The sequence below is a fragment of the Taudactylus pleione genome, unplaced genomic scaffold (genome assembly GCF_031769625.1).
Source record: "Taudactylus pleione unplaced genomic scaffold, aTauple2 ptg001827l, whole genome shotgun sequence".
In the NCBI taxonomy this organism is placed as follows: Eukaryota; Metazoa; Chordata; class Amphibia; order Anura; family Myobatrachidae; genus Taudactylus; species Taudactylus pleione.
In genome coordinates this window covers 2,306,375-2,323,077 of record NW_028286224.1, presented here as the reverse complement: position 1 = coordinate 2,323,077, position 16,703 = coordinate 2,306,375, and the positions used below count along the sequence as shown (strand labels likewise).

General features: G+C 43.1%; 1 protein-coding gene across 2 annotated transcripts in view; it reads left to right on the top strand.

Moving 5' to 3' along the window:
- The window catches only part of SPDL1 (spindle apparatus coiled-coil protein 1), an 87,623-nt gene that overhangs the window by 29,102 nt on the left and 41,818 nt on the right, over positions 1 to 16,703 (top strand). For both annotated transcript variants that reach the window (XM_088465049.1, XM_088465048.1), the window contains exons 4-5: positions 3,525 to 3,719; positions 4,030 to 4,179. In XM_088465049.1, coding sequence (XP_088321175.1) covers positions 3,525 to 3,719; positions 4,030 to 4,179 — 345 coding nt within the window. The remainder of the gene's footprint in view (positions 1 to 3,524; positions 3,720 to 4,029; positions 4,180 to 16,703) is intronic.

Below are 16,703 nucleotides of genomic sequence, written 5' to 3'. Positions count from 1 at the left end.
GTCCAAGCTACGTCTGATCAGCAACAACGAGCCTTTGGGAAGGGTCAAAGCCACATATGGGTATGGTTGCATAGTTAGAGATGGGGAGGAAGTCAGAGGAACATATGGAGAGAGAGTATTTAGAGAGACACGGGAGGAGGGGTTTAGAGGGTATACAATCGGGAAGCCGGCTGCCGGAATCCCGACTGCTTTATCCCGGCATGGGATTAATGACCGGTCGTCTATATCTAGACTCCTGTCATTTCCCCGACGCTGGGCGCAGTCAGAGGAGGGGGGGGGTGGGAGGGTTAGGTTTAGGGCACCTGGGGGGGACATGGGGTTAGGCACCCCCTGGGAGGGTTAGGGTTAGGCACCCCCGGAGGGGACTCAGGGTTAGGCATCCCCCCGGGGGATTACGTTTAGGCAGCGGGGTAGGGGGAGGTTAGGGTTAGGCGCCTCTAAGGAGGGTTAGGGGGTTAGGTTAGTTTATACGTACCTTAGCAACGATCGGGATTTCCAGCGCTGTCGGGCTTCCGCTGCCGGGAACTCTGTTTTTGTCGGCCAGGCGCTGCTGGGAATTGAACCATGCGGCCGGCGGTATTGCATACCAATTCCGTTTAGAGGGGCGCTAAGGGAATGGAGTTCGAGGGATAAGGACAGAAGTGCTCTATGGTAGTGGGTTCAGAGGTGCTCTATGGGAGTTGGCTCAGATGCGCTCTATGGGAATGGGCTCAAAGGCGCTCTATGGTAGTGGGGTTAGAGGCACCCTAGGAAAGGAATAATTGTAGAGGTACACCAGCGGCCATGGGGTCAGAGGCACACATGGAAAACTGCTGTATATCGCTATCACTGTAGACGTAGCGGGAGGAAGAGAATGAAGGAGGTGAGTTGGGTGTGAGGACATGTCACTAGGAGGAGCCGAGATAGAGGTAAAACCTATGAGGAGGGCATGGGCAACGTGCTGATGATCCTGGTAGCAAACTGTTCCTTACTCACTGTCACACATCTGCCTGTGAGTAAGAAGCAGTTCACAGGATTGAACATCTGCACAAGCATCCTGTGGCCACACACCATGACACATTAAATAAGCCAGCAGTAGTCCCCAGCAGCAACTAGTGCAGCCTCCCCCCGCCCGCCCCAATGTAGCTTATGAACTCATAGAAGGTCCTAGGACGCAGCACTCGGATCTGCGATGCAGTTAGGAGCCATCTATTTACACCAGACGCTTCCTGCTGTATTTACATATGAGTTGTATGGTATTGCAGAGCCGCTTCCCTGCCCGCCCCTTCTCCGTAAAGTGTTGTGCGCTTTTTAAATAACAAATACATTTTTGTTGAATATATCGAACTACAAAGGAAAATGGATGTCAGCTGTCTGTAACACCTAAGCTGCTGAAACCTGGCGCTAGACAACCACTGGCTATATACTTATATTTAGTGTGATATAGCTGCATACAATGATCAATCAATAGATTATGTAAACATCACCATGCTCTACTGATAATTTTAATGCCAGTAGCCACCTGGCAGTACATAGTAATTACTATAAAGTAGGGATGTGCAGGCTCGGATAGGTTCGAGTTTGCACGTGGAGTTCGGATTTTTCCCTCCAAAAAAACGGAACTCAGAACGAGGCAAAACGTCATCTTACATGGACGAACATCATCATTCCTGGTCTTTTGTCCAGGAATGATGATGTTCGTCCATGTAAGATGACGTTTTGCCTCGTTCTGAGTTCCGTTTTTTTGGAGGGAAAAATCCGAACTCCACGTGCAAACTCGAACCTATCCGAGCCTGCACATCCCTACTATAAAGAAAGTAAGAGAAAAAACTGAGCTGCAATGGTGAGAAAAATATATATGTGATGGTGCTTGATAGACCAATTAAATACAGGCTTCTTCTGACTATATAAAAAACATTTTATGTATTAAAGTTAGGCTCCAAGTCACACAAGTAAATTGTGCCGGTTTTATTCAAGCATTGAGAGGGTTAGACTTATGTTATCATCGAACGTTAATATTCCTTTGTAAACCACGTAGTAATACTTACAGAGACACACGGCAGGGTCAGCTATATTTTATTGCACATTCTTTAATATATTTCTTATCACTACTCTTCTAATTTTTAATGTATATTTTGCTAGCTTTTTGTCCCAGGAATAAAGGGACACTTTTTTAAAGTATACCCAATAAAAGTCAAGTTTTTTTATTATATTTAATATGTCAATATCATTGTGCGCCACCTAGAGGACAAAACCATTTTGTCTCTTGTTTTTGTGAATGTGTAGAGTGAGCAATTTTAAAGAAGCAAAACCTTGTTGGGAAGTCTGACTAACTCAATATGAGCATTTTTAGAATTCTGCACTCTTTTTCACCTTTAGCTTCTGGCACAGTGAGAACATCAGGGACCATTCGGTATACCCACTGCCCATTTGTTACTCTGCAGAGAGCCATAAATCTTAGCTGAGTTGTTGGTATAGGAAAAATTGTTGCATAGTTTGCTTTTGTTCTTGCAACTTTTTTTGGTAATAAGTAGGTGCAGGTGTGTGCTCACCAGACTATTACATTAACTAGATAATAAAGCTTGATTATAATCAAACATCTCTTGTGTAATTTCCAATGACCAGGTGTCCTTTAATTTTGGCCTCATTCATGGTTGACTATCGAAAATACCATATTTAGTTGGTTGCTCATGGAAACAGACACATGCTACGAGCCCATATTAATCCACAAGTGGATTTAAATAGATTTTTGCTATAGTATGTGGTCATTGAAGGCCCTTAACGGGCCTATCCATTAGCAGATAAATCGAACGATAGAACGATATATCGTTCAATTTATCTGCTATGGATAGGCCTTGAACGATGACAGATGCGCACTCCCGCGGCCGATAAATTGAATCTTTCATCGCTGCCAGATATTAGAAATATCTGTCAGTTTATATGCGCTAAATGATGAAAGATCTACAGAAAACAAAAGCTACAGAACTCTGCAGAGAAAAAAATCCACTCCCGGAATGTCATGTGATATCGTTTTGTTGTTTGCCAAAATCTGTCATGCACATGACCGATATCGTTCAGTACAGCCACCGGAATTAAGGGATATCTTTTGTCTTTCATCTCTCAGAAATACATCTGCTAATGGATAGGCCCCTTTACACCCGTAAATTTTACTGACAAATATAAATGAAAACAGTGTATGAGAGACATGTATATGTAAGAAGATTTTAGTTCAAATTTTATTTATTAGGCAAAGCCAACACATACACGTGAAATGTGTTTTGAAAACCTAGGTAACTGAATATAAGGGATCACAGTGCCATACAATTATTCTGGCTTCTATCATAATTTTAATACTTAATTTGGAAATAGTTTTTTAGCTTTGTGTAAATTCAACATTAGCAGGAGAAATATTGGATATTTTTCAAATTACTTTTGACTTGGTTATATTAGTCACCCACTTTATTACGATCTCCTTTTTAGAGACCTAGTATGAAAATGTTTCTATTTTTTTTCAACTTATTTTGTTGAATATTCTCGGTTTGCAGATGGAGAAGCTGAAAGCTGAATTAGATGAGGCAAGACTGAGTGAAAAACAACTTAAACACCAATTAGACCATCAGTCTGAGGTGTTGGCCAATAAGTCTGAAGAGCTGCGGATGATGTCTGAGCGTGTCCACGAAACCATGTCTTCAGAAATGTCCACCCTACAGGTGGAGATATATGACCTGGAAAGTGAAAAGGTGAGTGATTTAATGTTTGGGAGGGGAAAGTGTGTGTCTAATGAACATGTCAACCATTGTGTATTTTATAAGTTACAGTAAGAAAGTTATCCTTCTATCCTGTCTTTTTATGGCTAAAGCTAAAATTGTAATTTATTAGCCAAGTAGCCACTTTCCTTGCCATCTATCCACAATTGATGTAGACTGAGAGCTATTTTGCCCGCAGATAAACAGGTGATACAATTGCTCTTAGTTAGTAAGCACATTTACTTGAAGTATAGTTAAGAGACAACATAATTTACGAGATCTTTTATTTTACATGTCACCATAGGCAACTTTAGAAGAAGAAGTTAATAAATTGCAATATCGAGAACAACAACTAACTCTGGCCAATACCAACCAAAGCCGACAGGTTGAACGTCTTCAGATGGAAAAGGAAGAAAGGGAAAAAGAAGCTGTTGGTTTCTGCAATGCCTTAGAGGTAGAACAGTGTGTGTGTGTTTGTATATATATTTGTGTGTGTGTGTGTGTAAATATATATATTTTTAGGCAACCAAGATGGCTGCCTCACCTTTTACATGCTCCTGAACATCTCCGTAAAACAGCTTAAATTCTACAAAATTGAAATCCGAAGCACCAGAAATATCCAAGGACTTACCTTTAACTTGTACTGCACTACACACTTCATAAAAACCTAATTTAGACTCCGACTGCATGACCACCTGCAGACCATTATCAAACTTTCCTTTTCTAGGAAAGGTCATTGAGAAAGTGGTGCCAATGCAACTGGATACCCACCTGTCTACCCATGATATTTATGATACGTTCCTGTTAAGGCGCACATCCACTTGCCTATTTCTATGAGCGATTGAACGATAAATAAAGCATTTAATTGCCTCAGAAGATGTGCCTAAAGTCATACATGCATTTATATCATCATGCCTAGACTACTGCAACGTCCTCTATGTTGGTCTCCCAGCAAAAGAATTACACCGCTTGCAGATGGTACAAAATGCAGCTGCCAGGCTACTAACCAACCAGCCCTGATCCAGCCACATAACGCCCATTCTCTACTCCCTTCACTGGCTGCCTGTCAGAAGGCAAACTGTTTTAAGATTGGATTACTAACTTTCAAAGCCCTACATGACCAAGGTACCTGAAGCAGCTTCTGATTCCTTACTGTCTCACTCGATTACTGCAATCCATTGATGAAGGTCTATTAACAGTACCTGGAATTCGTCTGGGGGTCGAGCTTTCAGCTTTTGTGGCTCCGTCTCTGTGGAACTCACTTCCCCGCACAATTCGAGAGGCCTCCACTCTAGAGTCCTTCAAAAATAGACTCTAGACTCACCTGTTCACCCTAGCATTTCGCTAATGTCCATTGTTAAGCTTGTTTTGTATTTTGTGCTGTAAAGCACTTTGAGTCCTTTTAGGAGAAAAGTGCTATATAAATAACATTATTATTATTATTTCTACTATTATTATATATACTAAAATAATAGATGAACTTGCACTCTCATTCCAAGCAAATGGAAATGTTGCCCCGTCCCTAGCCATAAGACTTCAGTTGTTCGGTGCGGCAGGATCAAGACGCACCTTTGTAACGGGACTGCTATGGCAGGCCTAAGATTTTATTTTATGTTTTTGGGTTGGCAGTACTAATCTTCTGAATTAAGACACATATACTGTGACTCCATGTACCTCCATCGGGCCGCAACACCAGTAACTGGGCTGATGTTTTCGGTGGGTGACTGCTAAGCTTGCTAGCTGCAATGCTGCAACCTGGACTGCAACCGGATGTACGGAGATGTCAGGTAAGGCGATTCCTCGCTTACGGGGAATCGTGCGCGGCAGTTCTTGCTTCTGGTGTCAGAGACTCACCAGAAGTCGCTGCTATTAGGGCCCGGGATTGTCCGCGTCCTCACTACACCACCGGGGCCTTATCGTCTGATGCCGGGGATCGACAGCAGACACTTCAGCTGCCACGAGGCTGGCGTACCTGGCTGGTTAATGCAGCCTAGGGGAGGTAGGTGCTCCCCTGGCAGCTCCTACAGACGCAGTCCCTATGAAGGGTTTCGCTCGTCTGGGTTGTTCCGCCTACCCTCCACGTGTATATGAGACGCTCACGGTCCACGCTCAGTGCACCCTGTAGCTGTTGGTCTCAGGAGTGTTTGGGGCAGTCTCCCTGTAGACTACTCCCTTGGTTAAGGTATATAGGGCCTGATTCAGAGCCGCTCGTAAGCGGCCGCTCGTTCGCTCCGAGCGATGTTTGCCCAACTGCGCAAATACGTAATACGCATGCGCGAACCAGTCAGTGCGGCCGAAAATCGTTTGTTCGCTAGATAGCGAATGTCTGCTATTTTGAGTGACAGAATGAGGCGTATGTGGGTGGTAACAGGGGAAGGTGCTTGAAAACGGGGAGTGGTGATCAGAACGCAGGCGTGCCTAAAGGTCAAAACGGGCGTTTTAAGGGTGTGCATAATTAATACAGCAGCGTCATTGACCACGTCACTGGGTTATTTTATAGTCAGAACTGCTCGCAAGATTGTGGTAGGAAAAACCAATCACAAGAATATAGCGAGCAGTTCATACGCTGGTCGATGTACTCGATTATTCTAATAAATAGCGGACATGACGTAGGATGCGAGCGGCCAGGGGGCGTATTTTTTCAAAAAACGACTGCAAGTTTTGTTCGCTCGTTCAGACATAGAAGCGTGAACAGACCGCAAAGAGCGAACGGTTAATTTGAATAGCCACCCCTTTTTTCTGAACGAGCGAGCACAAATAGCATCCGGCTCTGAATCAGGCCCATAGTGCTCTTTATCCTACCATTCCTTTGTGTCTGTGTAGTTGATTTAGAGTCTATTTGTAATTTTATTACATATGCATTGTATGTGACTGTTTGCTAGCTGCTGTATTGTCTTTTATTTCTGTCTTGTCAATTATAACTATCACTGTTTTTCTCTCCATCCTCTTGGTGTGATAGCAGACCAGTAGTTACTAAGGCGCCTAAGCACAAGTTAGCTTTTTATCAGTCTGCTCAACATATGGATTCAGACGCATCATCAGGGACTAACGCATAGGAAATAGTGTGTATCAAGAAACTCTCTAGTTTTGTGTATAGAAATTTATCAAGTACAATAGAAAAATATATTGTTTATGACCTATTAAAAGCTATGTTTTAAATTCTATTCATTTTCATTTCTAAAAAGAGTGCTCACACAAAAGAGTTCTTTTCTTTTCGTTAAATTGTCATCAGAGGATTCAGATGATGTGCAGGTTCCTCTCCAGGGTCTAGCCCGGGGGAGGAGAACCATCCGTCCACAGTGGATGTTCCTTCTTTGTGAAGGTGATAAAATCAATCCTAGACATTCAGGATGATGAACCAGCTCATGGTAAGAAGGCTCCAGTGTTTAAACGCCACCGGAAGGTGGTCAAAACTGAGTTCTCTGATTCTGGACAGCTCACTGAGCTTATGGATGAGACATGGGGTAACCATGACAAACGTTTTTATGCAAATAAAAGAATAACATTGATGTATCTTTTCCCAGCTTCTGTATGTACTAAGAAGGAGGTACCTCCTACTGTGGATGCTCATGTAACGCATTTAATCAGAAATGCTACATTGCCTATTCCGTCGGCATCTTCCCTGAAGATAAAAAGATTGAGGCGTGTCTTAAAATAATTTTTTTCATCATCTGGAGCTGTTACTCGTCCAGCTATGGCTGGAGCCTGGGTAGCCAAAGCGGTTGAAGATTGGATGGGAGCATTGGAAACTTCTTTACCAAATGCTACCAGAGAACAGATGATGTGTATCTCTCATATACGGGAAGCTGCTGTAGATGGAAAAGTACTTTTTGGAGCAGAGTTAAATAAAATAATAGCTACTCTGGTGGCTTCAAAGTCAGCAGGTCTGTCATCTACAGCGACTATAAAGTCTAGACAGGTTTCTTTTCGGTTCTTAGGGACGAGCAAAGGAGCAGCCTTCCTCTAAGACGTCTAGTTTTCGCAAAATATCAAGGCAACAAACTAAGACGTCTGGGCCGGCAAGACAACCAGCTTCTAAGCCGGATAACAAACACTCTGCCTGATGGGGTGGGCCTCCTCCTGGGGGATCCCAGGGTGAGAGGCCGACTTCTTCAGTTTGCGGATTGTTGCCATCAAACATCAACAGATGCCTGGGTCCGAGAAGTTGTCTCTCAGGGGTATGCCCTCACTTTCAGGAGGCATCCTCCCCAGAAGTTTTTTTTTGCATAGATCCCCCATCAGATGCGGTCAAGGCCAAGTTTCATATGGAAATTCTCCAATCAACTATTTTGGCAATGGAGCCGTGGGATTATATGGTTTCCCTGGACATTCAGGATGTATATCTGCATGTGCCTATTATACCATCCCACCAGCAATTTTTTACCGTTTGCTGTCCTTCAGCAACATTACCAATTTCAGGCTTTACCCTTTTGGGCTACCTACGGCTCCCCGGATTTTTGCCAGAATAATGGCAGTCATGACTACCTATCCCAGACTTCGGGGAGTCAGAATTCTGCCATATCTGGACAACCTTCTGATAATGGCACAGACTCTGGTTGTTTTACAATACCATCTTCCACTGAGCATAGCCTGCTTACAAAGCACAACTGGATCATGAATTGGAAGAAATCATCACTTTCTCCAACACAGCTGATGTTATATCTGGGAGCTCTTCTGGAGTCTCTGGCACAGACTGTGTTTCTGCCAGACGACAAAATCGTTGCGAATACACAATCTACTTAGAAAGCGAAGGGTATCGATTCTGCTAGCAATGCAGGTACTGGGATTAATGGTATCCACCTTTGACATGGTGGGCTATACTCTGTTCCATTCCAGGCCTCTGCAAAGATTGATTCTCTCCAAGTGGAATGGACAGTATCATCTAATAAAGTCCCAGAGGTTCGTCACTCCCTCCAGTGGTGGCTGCGAAGGGATCATCTGAACAAAGGGCGCCCATTCTGGATTCCAAATTGATTGCTGCTCACCACAGACACCAGTCTTCGCGGATGGGGAGCAGTGACAGGTCATCACACCTTTCAGGGAAGATGGACAAATCAGGAAAGTCATCTGCCAATAAACATTCTAGAACTGTGAGCAGTATACAAAGCACTTATCAGGGCACAGGACCTGCTCCAGGGCAAGCCAGTCCAGATCCAGTCCGACAATGCGACAACAGTGGCCTACCTCAATCATCAGGGAGGCACAAGAAGTTACGCAGCCATGAAAGAGGTGACAAGGGTTCTGATTTCGGCAGAACGTCCTCTTCTGGCCATCTCTGCAATTTTCATACCGGGAGTACTGAATTGGGAAGCAGTCTTCCTAAGTCACCAGGACATACACGCCGGAGAGTGGTCTCTCCATCCAGGAGTTTCAGCTTCTGGTAAACAAATGTCTGCCAGAAATAGATCTCATGGCTTCACATCACAACCACAAGGTTCTCAGGTATGGGTCCAGGTCCAGAGACCCATTAGCAACCTTCATGGATGCACTGGCAGTAAGATGGGACTTCAAGCTGGCGTATCTTTCGTCCAACTTCCCTCCGCCCAATAGTTCTCAGAAACTTCAAGCAGGAAGACGGAACAGTCATACTGGTGGCTCCGGCTTGGCCCAGACGTCATTGGTTCACCGACATACAGAATCTGTTAATAGACAATCCGTATCCTCTTCCTCTATGGCAGGATCCCTGCCGGCATCAGGACTTGCCTCGTCTGGCTCGGACGATGTGGCTCTTGAATCTTCCATCTTAAGAGCAAAAGGTTTTTCCAGTTCTTTAATTCAGACAGTGCTTAGGGCACAAATGCCTGCCTCTGCACTCATCTTTTACAGGGTCTGGCATTCTTTTGGTCTATGCTATGCCCACAGAAAGTATGATCCTAAGGTGTTCAGGATCTCCGTCTGGCTACTTTTGAAGGTGCAGTTTCTGCACGGTCAGTCTGGTTCCAGAGGAAGATTGCCTCATTACCAGATATTATAATTTTTTTTCAGAGAGTTCTGCGAGTTCAGACTCCTTTTGTTCCACCGGTAGCACCGTGGGATTTGTCGTAGGATCTTAAGGGGCTACAAACTCCCCCATTTGAACCCTTGGACTCTGTAGATTTGAAATGGTTGATGGCAAAGACACTTTTTTTCTCCTCACTATCTCTTCTGCACGCAGTCTCTGATTTGGCAGCGCTTTCTTGTCGCTCCCCATTTTTTATTTTTCACCAGGATAAAGCTTTTCTTCGTACAAGGAAGGGATACCTTCCTAAGGTAGTGTCCTGTTTTCATGTGAATGAAGAAATTGTTGTTCCAGCTTTTCAGGCTCCAGATCTTTCTGTAGGTAGCACTTCTTAGACCGATTCAGAGACTCAGTTGCATATCAAATTAATCAGCACAGTCTGCTGGTGCATCCTAGTCACATTACTGGGTGAGGAACAGCCAAACTCTGCTACAAAGGTAAGGTTGTGGAAGACTGTTTCATGTCATAGTTCATACACCATGGCAAGACCTGAGCACAGCAACAAGTTACAAGGTACTAATACTGCATCAGCATGGTCTCTCCCAGGCAAAGATTTCAAAGCAGACTAGGGTTTCAGGTTTTGCTTTTCAAGCTCTTTTGAAGAGGCACAAAGAAACGAGCAATGTTTAGGATCGTAGATGCAGTGGTCAGCCAGGGAAACTTAGTGCATCAGATGAGACACATCATGCTTACTTCCCTTCAGAATTGGTAGATGTCAAGTAGGGTCATCAGCTTAGAACTGGCAGAAACCAATGGGACCCAGGTACACCCATCTAGTGTTCGGAGTTTTGCCAGAAGTGTTCTAGATGGAAGAATTGCGGCCAAAAAGTTACACCTTTTGATGTGGAAACAAGGCCAAGCAACTCAACTATGCTCAAAAACATTGGAACTGGGTGCAGAAAAATGGCAGCATGAGGTAAAATTTGAAATATTTGGCTGTAACAGAAGACAGTTTGTTCGCCGAAGGGCTGGAGAGCGGTACAATGAGTTTCTGCAGGCAACAGTGAAGCATGGTGGGAGGTTCCTTTGGAAGTTTGGGGCTGCATTTTAGCAAATGGATTTGGGGATTTGCGCAGAATTTAATGGTGTCCTCAATGCTGAGAAATACTGGCAGGTATTATCCATCATGCAATACCATCTAGGAGTTGTCTGACTCCAAATTTATTCTGCAGCAGGACAACGACCCCAAACATACAGTCAATGTCATTTAAGGACTATCTTCAGCGTAAAGAAGAACAAGGAGTCGTAGAAGTGATGATATGGCCCCCACAGAGCCCTGATCTCAAAATCATCAAGTTTGTCTGGGATTACATGAAGATACAAAAGGATTTGAGCAAGCCTACATCCACGGAAGATCTGTGGTTAGTTCTCAAAAATGTTCCAACCTCCCTGCTGATTTCCTTCAAAAACTATGTGCAAGTGTACCTAGAAGAATTGATGCTGTTTCAAAGGCAAATGGTGGTCACACCAAATATTGATTAGATTTCTCTTCTGTTCATTCACTTTGCATTTTGTTAATTAATAAAAATAAACTAACACTACTATTTTTTAAATCATTCTTACTTTGCAGCAGTTTTTCCACACCTGCCTAAAACTTTTGCACAGTAATGATTGTTTAGGTGATGGTCTGTAGACTTGGATGATTCTTGGGTACTTTTTCCTCATTCATAGGAACCTTAGTCATACTCTAGTATAAAAGACAAAGGAACACAATAGTGTAATACTGTATAGGATGTTAGTTTGCGCAGATGTATATTGGACTGCGTACCAGAAGGCAGATGTATGTGAGCATATATTTACAGCCTGCCTCTGTGATGTTCTTGAGATTTCTCTTCTTTTTATGAGGTTTGATTCATATTGAAGGAAGAGTGTATTATTATAAAACACTAAGTTAATACGAAACAAACATTCAGGGTTAAGAAACACAAGTAAAATATAGAATTGTCTTATCTGAGTGGAAGATGGGTCTCTATTCACTTGTACGCATACAGTCAGGTGCATAAATATTGGGACATTGACAGAATTTTCATATTTTGGCCTCTATTCACTACCACAATGGCTTTGAAATGAAACAAACAAGATGTGCTTTAACTGCTGACTTTCAGATTTAATTTGAGGGTAATTACATCCAAATCAGGTGAACGGTGTAGGAATTACAACGGTTTCTATCTCCCACTTTTTAAGGGGCCAAAAGTAATGGGACAAACTAAACAATTCTAAATCTAACTTTCACTTTTTAATACTTTGTTGCAAATCCTTTGCAGGCAATTACAGCCTGAAGTCTGGAACGCATAGACATCACCAGACGCTGGGTTTCATCCCTGGTGATGCTCTGCCAGGCCTCTACTGCAAATGTCTTCAGTTCCTGCTTGTTCTTGGGGCATTTTCCCTTCAGTTTCGTCTTCATCAAGTGAAATGCATGCTCAATCGGATTCAGGTCAGGGGATTGACTTGGCCATTGCATAACATTCCACTTTTTAGCCTTAAAAAACTCTTTGGTTGCTTTTGCAGTATGCTTCGGGTCATTGTCCATCTGCACTGTGAAGCGCCGTCCAATGAGTTCTGAAGCAATTGACTGAATATGAGCATATACTATTGCCCAAAACACTTCAGAATTCATTCTGCTGCTTTTGTCAGCAGTCACATCATCAATAAATACAAGGGAACCAGTTCCATTGGCAACCATACATGCCCACGCCATGACACTACCACCACCATGCTTCACTGATGAGGTGGTATGTTTTGGATCATGAGCAGTTCCTTTCCTTCTCCATACTCTTCTCTTCCCATCACTCTGGTACAAGTTGATCTTTGTCTCATCTGTCCATAGGATGTTGTTCCAGAACTTTAATGGCTTTTTTAGATGTTGTTTGGCAAACTCTAATCTGGTCTTCCTGTTTTTGAGGCTCACCAATATTTACATCTTGTGGTGAACCCCCTATATTCACTCTTGTGAAGTCTTCTCTTGATTGTTGACTTTGACACATATACACCTACCTCCTGGAGAGTGTTCTTGATTTGGCCAACTGTTGTGAAGGGGTTTTTCTTCACCAGGGAAATAATTCTTCTGTCATCCACCACAGTTGTTTTCCGTGGTCTTCCAGGTCTTTTGGTGTTGCTGAGCTCTCCGGTGCGTTCTTTCTTTTTAAGAATGTTCCAAACAGTTGATTTGGCAACACCTAATGTTTTTGCTATCTCTCTGATGGGTTTGTTTTGATTTTTCAGCCTAATGATGGCTTGCTTCACTGATAGTGACAGCCCTTTGGATCTCATATTGAGAGTCGACAGCAACTGATTCCAAATGTAAATGTCACACCTAGAATCCAACTCCAGACTTTTTACCTGCTTAATTGATAATGAAATAACGAGGGAATAGCCCACACTTGTCCATGAAATAGCTTTTGAGTTGATAGTCCCATTACTTTTGGCCCCTTAAAAAGTGGGAGGCACATATAGAAACCGTTGTAATTCCTACACCGTTCACCTGATTTGGATGTAATTACCCTCAAATTAAATCTGAAAGTCTGCAGTTAAAGCACATCTTGTTCGTTTCATTGCAAAGCCATTGTGGTGGTGAATAGAGGCCAAAATATGAAATTTTGTCAATGTCCCAATATTTATGTACCTGACTCTATATCCAGCACTTGGAGCCTCCAGACTCATGTGAATAGTCCAAATGAAAGTTCCAATGAAAGTTTGGAATAATTTGACAAAGGCAGGAGAGAGAAGTCCCGGTCCCTACATGTTTTGTCTAACAGTTTTTTCCTAGCTAAGATCTTCCATTTTTACCTCCAAATCAAAAGGGGGGTGCTAATGATGAAGTGGCTCCATGATTTTCAAATAACTGCTCTGTGCATACACAGTTAGGATGACTAGTGTTGTTGGAAGAACAGCACTATCTGTCTTGAGGTAAACCATGCGTGTTTGGCCATTCTGGCTGTGAGGATACGGGGTTCTCCCAATCACCCAGACACCAAGCAGATGAAACCAAAGTGGTGGTTTATATTTCACGGCACACAGAAATAGGTAATATGCAATGGCAAGGGGTAAATGCAGCGAACAGGCAATATGCATGTAGCAGTCCAGACAGAGGCAGTCCCAGTAGAGTATAAAGTCCCAGAACAGTTCCGCAAAATAGCTAGAAACACTCCGTTTCCACAGGAAAAACTATTACCAAATCCACACAGCTATAATAGCGTATGAGTCCACCCAAGCGTTTCCAGGACACCACACAGTCAAAACGATCACATAGCAGTGAATAGCGTATACGTCCACACAGGACTGGCGATGCGTTCCAGTCAGCACTTTGGAAGAGATTACCTCTTAGCCAAAGTCAGTGACTAACATGAGGAGCTGCCCTGCGTGACCTATTTTGAAACCTTCCAGTTTCTCACGATATTGTGACCACCCAGGTGAGTTGCACCGTCTCCTGATTGGTGCGGGTCCCTTACCTTACAACTTCCTCCTACCTCCCCCAGATATTTCTTCCCTGACGAACACCTGCTGGGTTGGCTCCGTACAGTCTGCCAGACTCCAGTGAGGGACAAAGGCAGGCAAATGGAAGGAGTTGTAAGTCCTGAGTGTCCCCTGTGGAGGTGGAAATTAACCCACAATGTATTTTTATTCTGTGAGGTGTTACATTGCTCTACTGGTTATGAATAAAACAGGCATATGGAATACAAGGCTAAACTGTATTAAACATTACATTTCCTCACATTATTACAGTATATAATATACATGCTAATGCAAAAGTATAAGTCCTGTGAATGAACACGCATACACTAGCAGATGGATAGGGGAACAAGAAGGGCTAAAAAGTTCATTAGTCGCTACAAATACATGGCGGCATTCGCACTGGAATTCATTTTGGCATGCAGACAAAGTGGTAATAGGTATTGTTTAGTTGTCAAAAGTGATGCAATTGCACACGATTCTTAGTGAGCTTGGCTGTCCTATATATATTAAAACAGGATACAATACAGCATTAAAGGGGCACATTATGATTGCTCATAAGAGCTGCGAGTATGTTGTTGGTGGGCCAGCTACAGATGTGTTCTCACTAGTCTCTGCTGCAGTCACACCAAACAGCTCCTCTTGACGCGCCTGGTCCCGTGAGACTCTGCTAGCATCGGGCATCTTTTTTGCTGAAAATGCATCTAAGGGCCGTATTAAATTAGTTATGCATCGGCAGAAATGTATCGCCTGCCCGACTTTTTGCCGACATCGCGTATTTTGGACGCAGAAACTTATCGAGCTCCCTCCCGCAGCTATTCAACACGGCATTGAATTGAATTCCCCCCATTGTGGTACTGCAAAGTTAAAGAGAAAATTGATTCACAAATTTTAAATGTGTGATAAAATTAGATGTAATGTCCAAAATGCCATGGTAAAATCAGGTGTAAATTTAAGAAAACAATACAGGCTTATCTAATCTACTTAGCTAGGAGTTTTTCATAGTCTTTAAACCACTTAAAACAGAGGGATAGATCTTGGCAGAATATCACTGTGGTTACACCCTACACCACCATCACGTTTCGGTGCTGAGAAACTTCATCATTGTGGTTACTTCCTTGATCTTGGTGCTTTTTAGTGGACCAGGTTATCTTCCAACCAGTCACTAAATTACACAGCATTGTGACACTTTAGGTTCCAGTCATAATTCCTAAATCGCCATAAAAATGGCTGACAACTTGATTAATGAAATAGTGATGTTACATAGTGACTGGATTGTTTTTATTGCATAATGATATGGATTACTGAAAGTAGCCATTCGCTATCTAATACACTAATTAAAAACTAAATCTATTATTTATAATGGATGTGTCACATATAAACCATGAAGGCTGCTCTAAAGCTGGCTAGACACCTATATAATCATCGGCCCATTCTTCCGATTTCGAGCCGTTCGATATCGAAAGTGTGTATGCACGTTTAATCCTGTTTTGTCGGAAGAAAACTGGTCTAATAGGAGGATTGCATCTTCTGTGCAGATTAATTTTCATCTGATTCGACAGGACCTGGTTGGACCGAAAGTGCTGTGTGTATGCACCTTCGACCGCTCCTGTGACCGTTCTTACGATTATACACCATACCTAGGGCAGCCTCTCAGGGCGTGCATAATTAAACTCCGTTCAGGAAGCATTCTTTTTTACCTTTACCCCACCACCTATACTGCTAAGCTTGGGTTGCTGGAGAGTGTAGTTCCACAACTTTGTGGGCTGTGTAGTAATGCAATTGACAGTGGACACAAGCATACGTCCTTTACCCCACCACCTATACTGCAAGGCTTGGCTTGCTGGAGTGTGTAGTTCCATAACTTGCTGGGCTGTGTAGTAATGCAATTGAACGTTCTGTTCTAAAACTAGCTAGTTAAGAAACGAACTGACGTAATAGCTCTGAAAATATTCAGGTAGGCTTGTTTTGGTCTCATCACACCCCCTCCATGCCCATTATGTTAATTCTAGGTACACCCACTGTGAGCACAGCCTGAAATCGGGAAAATGTGTATGCTGGAACAATCATTTCCTTGCCATATTTCGGCAGCGCTGGATTGAAGGTCGCACATTGGATTGTATATGTGTGTATTCACGTATCGGGGCTGCGATCGGCACCTCCGAACAGGAGCATTGTCAGTCGAAACGTCGCATCGAATGTGTTGATTGTATAGCTCTGTACCCAGCTTAAGAGGCACAAGCAGTGAACGAGAGTCTGCATAATGAGATGAGACGAAAAGAACATTTCATCTAGCACAGCATAATTTATCCAGGTGTGGGTGGCGGATTACCAAAGCCTGCAGGACCGACATTAGTGACAGTGGTCTCTTCACTCCAGAAATTTCTCAACCACAAGTGAACATGTGGGGTCAGCCAGATGTCAATATGATTGCTTTTAGGCTAAAAAACATAATGGACAAATATTTTTCCAAGTAGCAGGATCCATATGTATAGATGTCATGGTAGAGCAGTTCCGTGGAACAACCC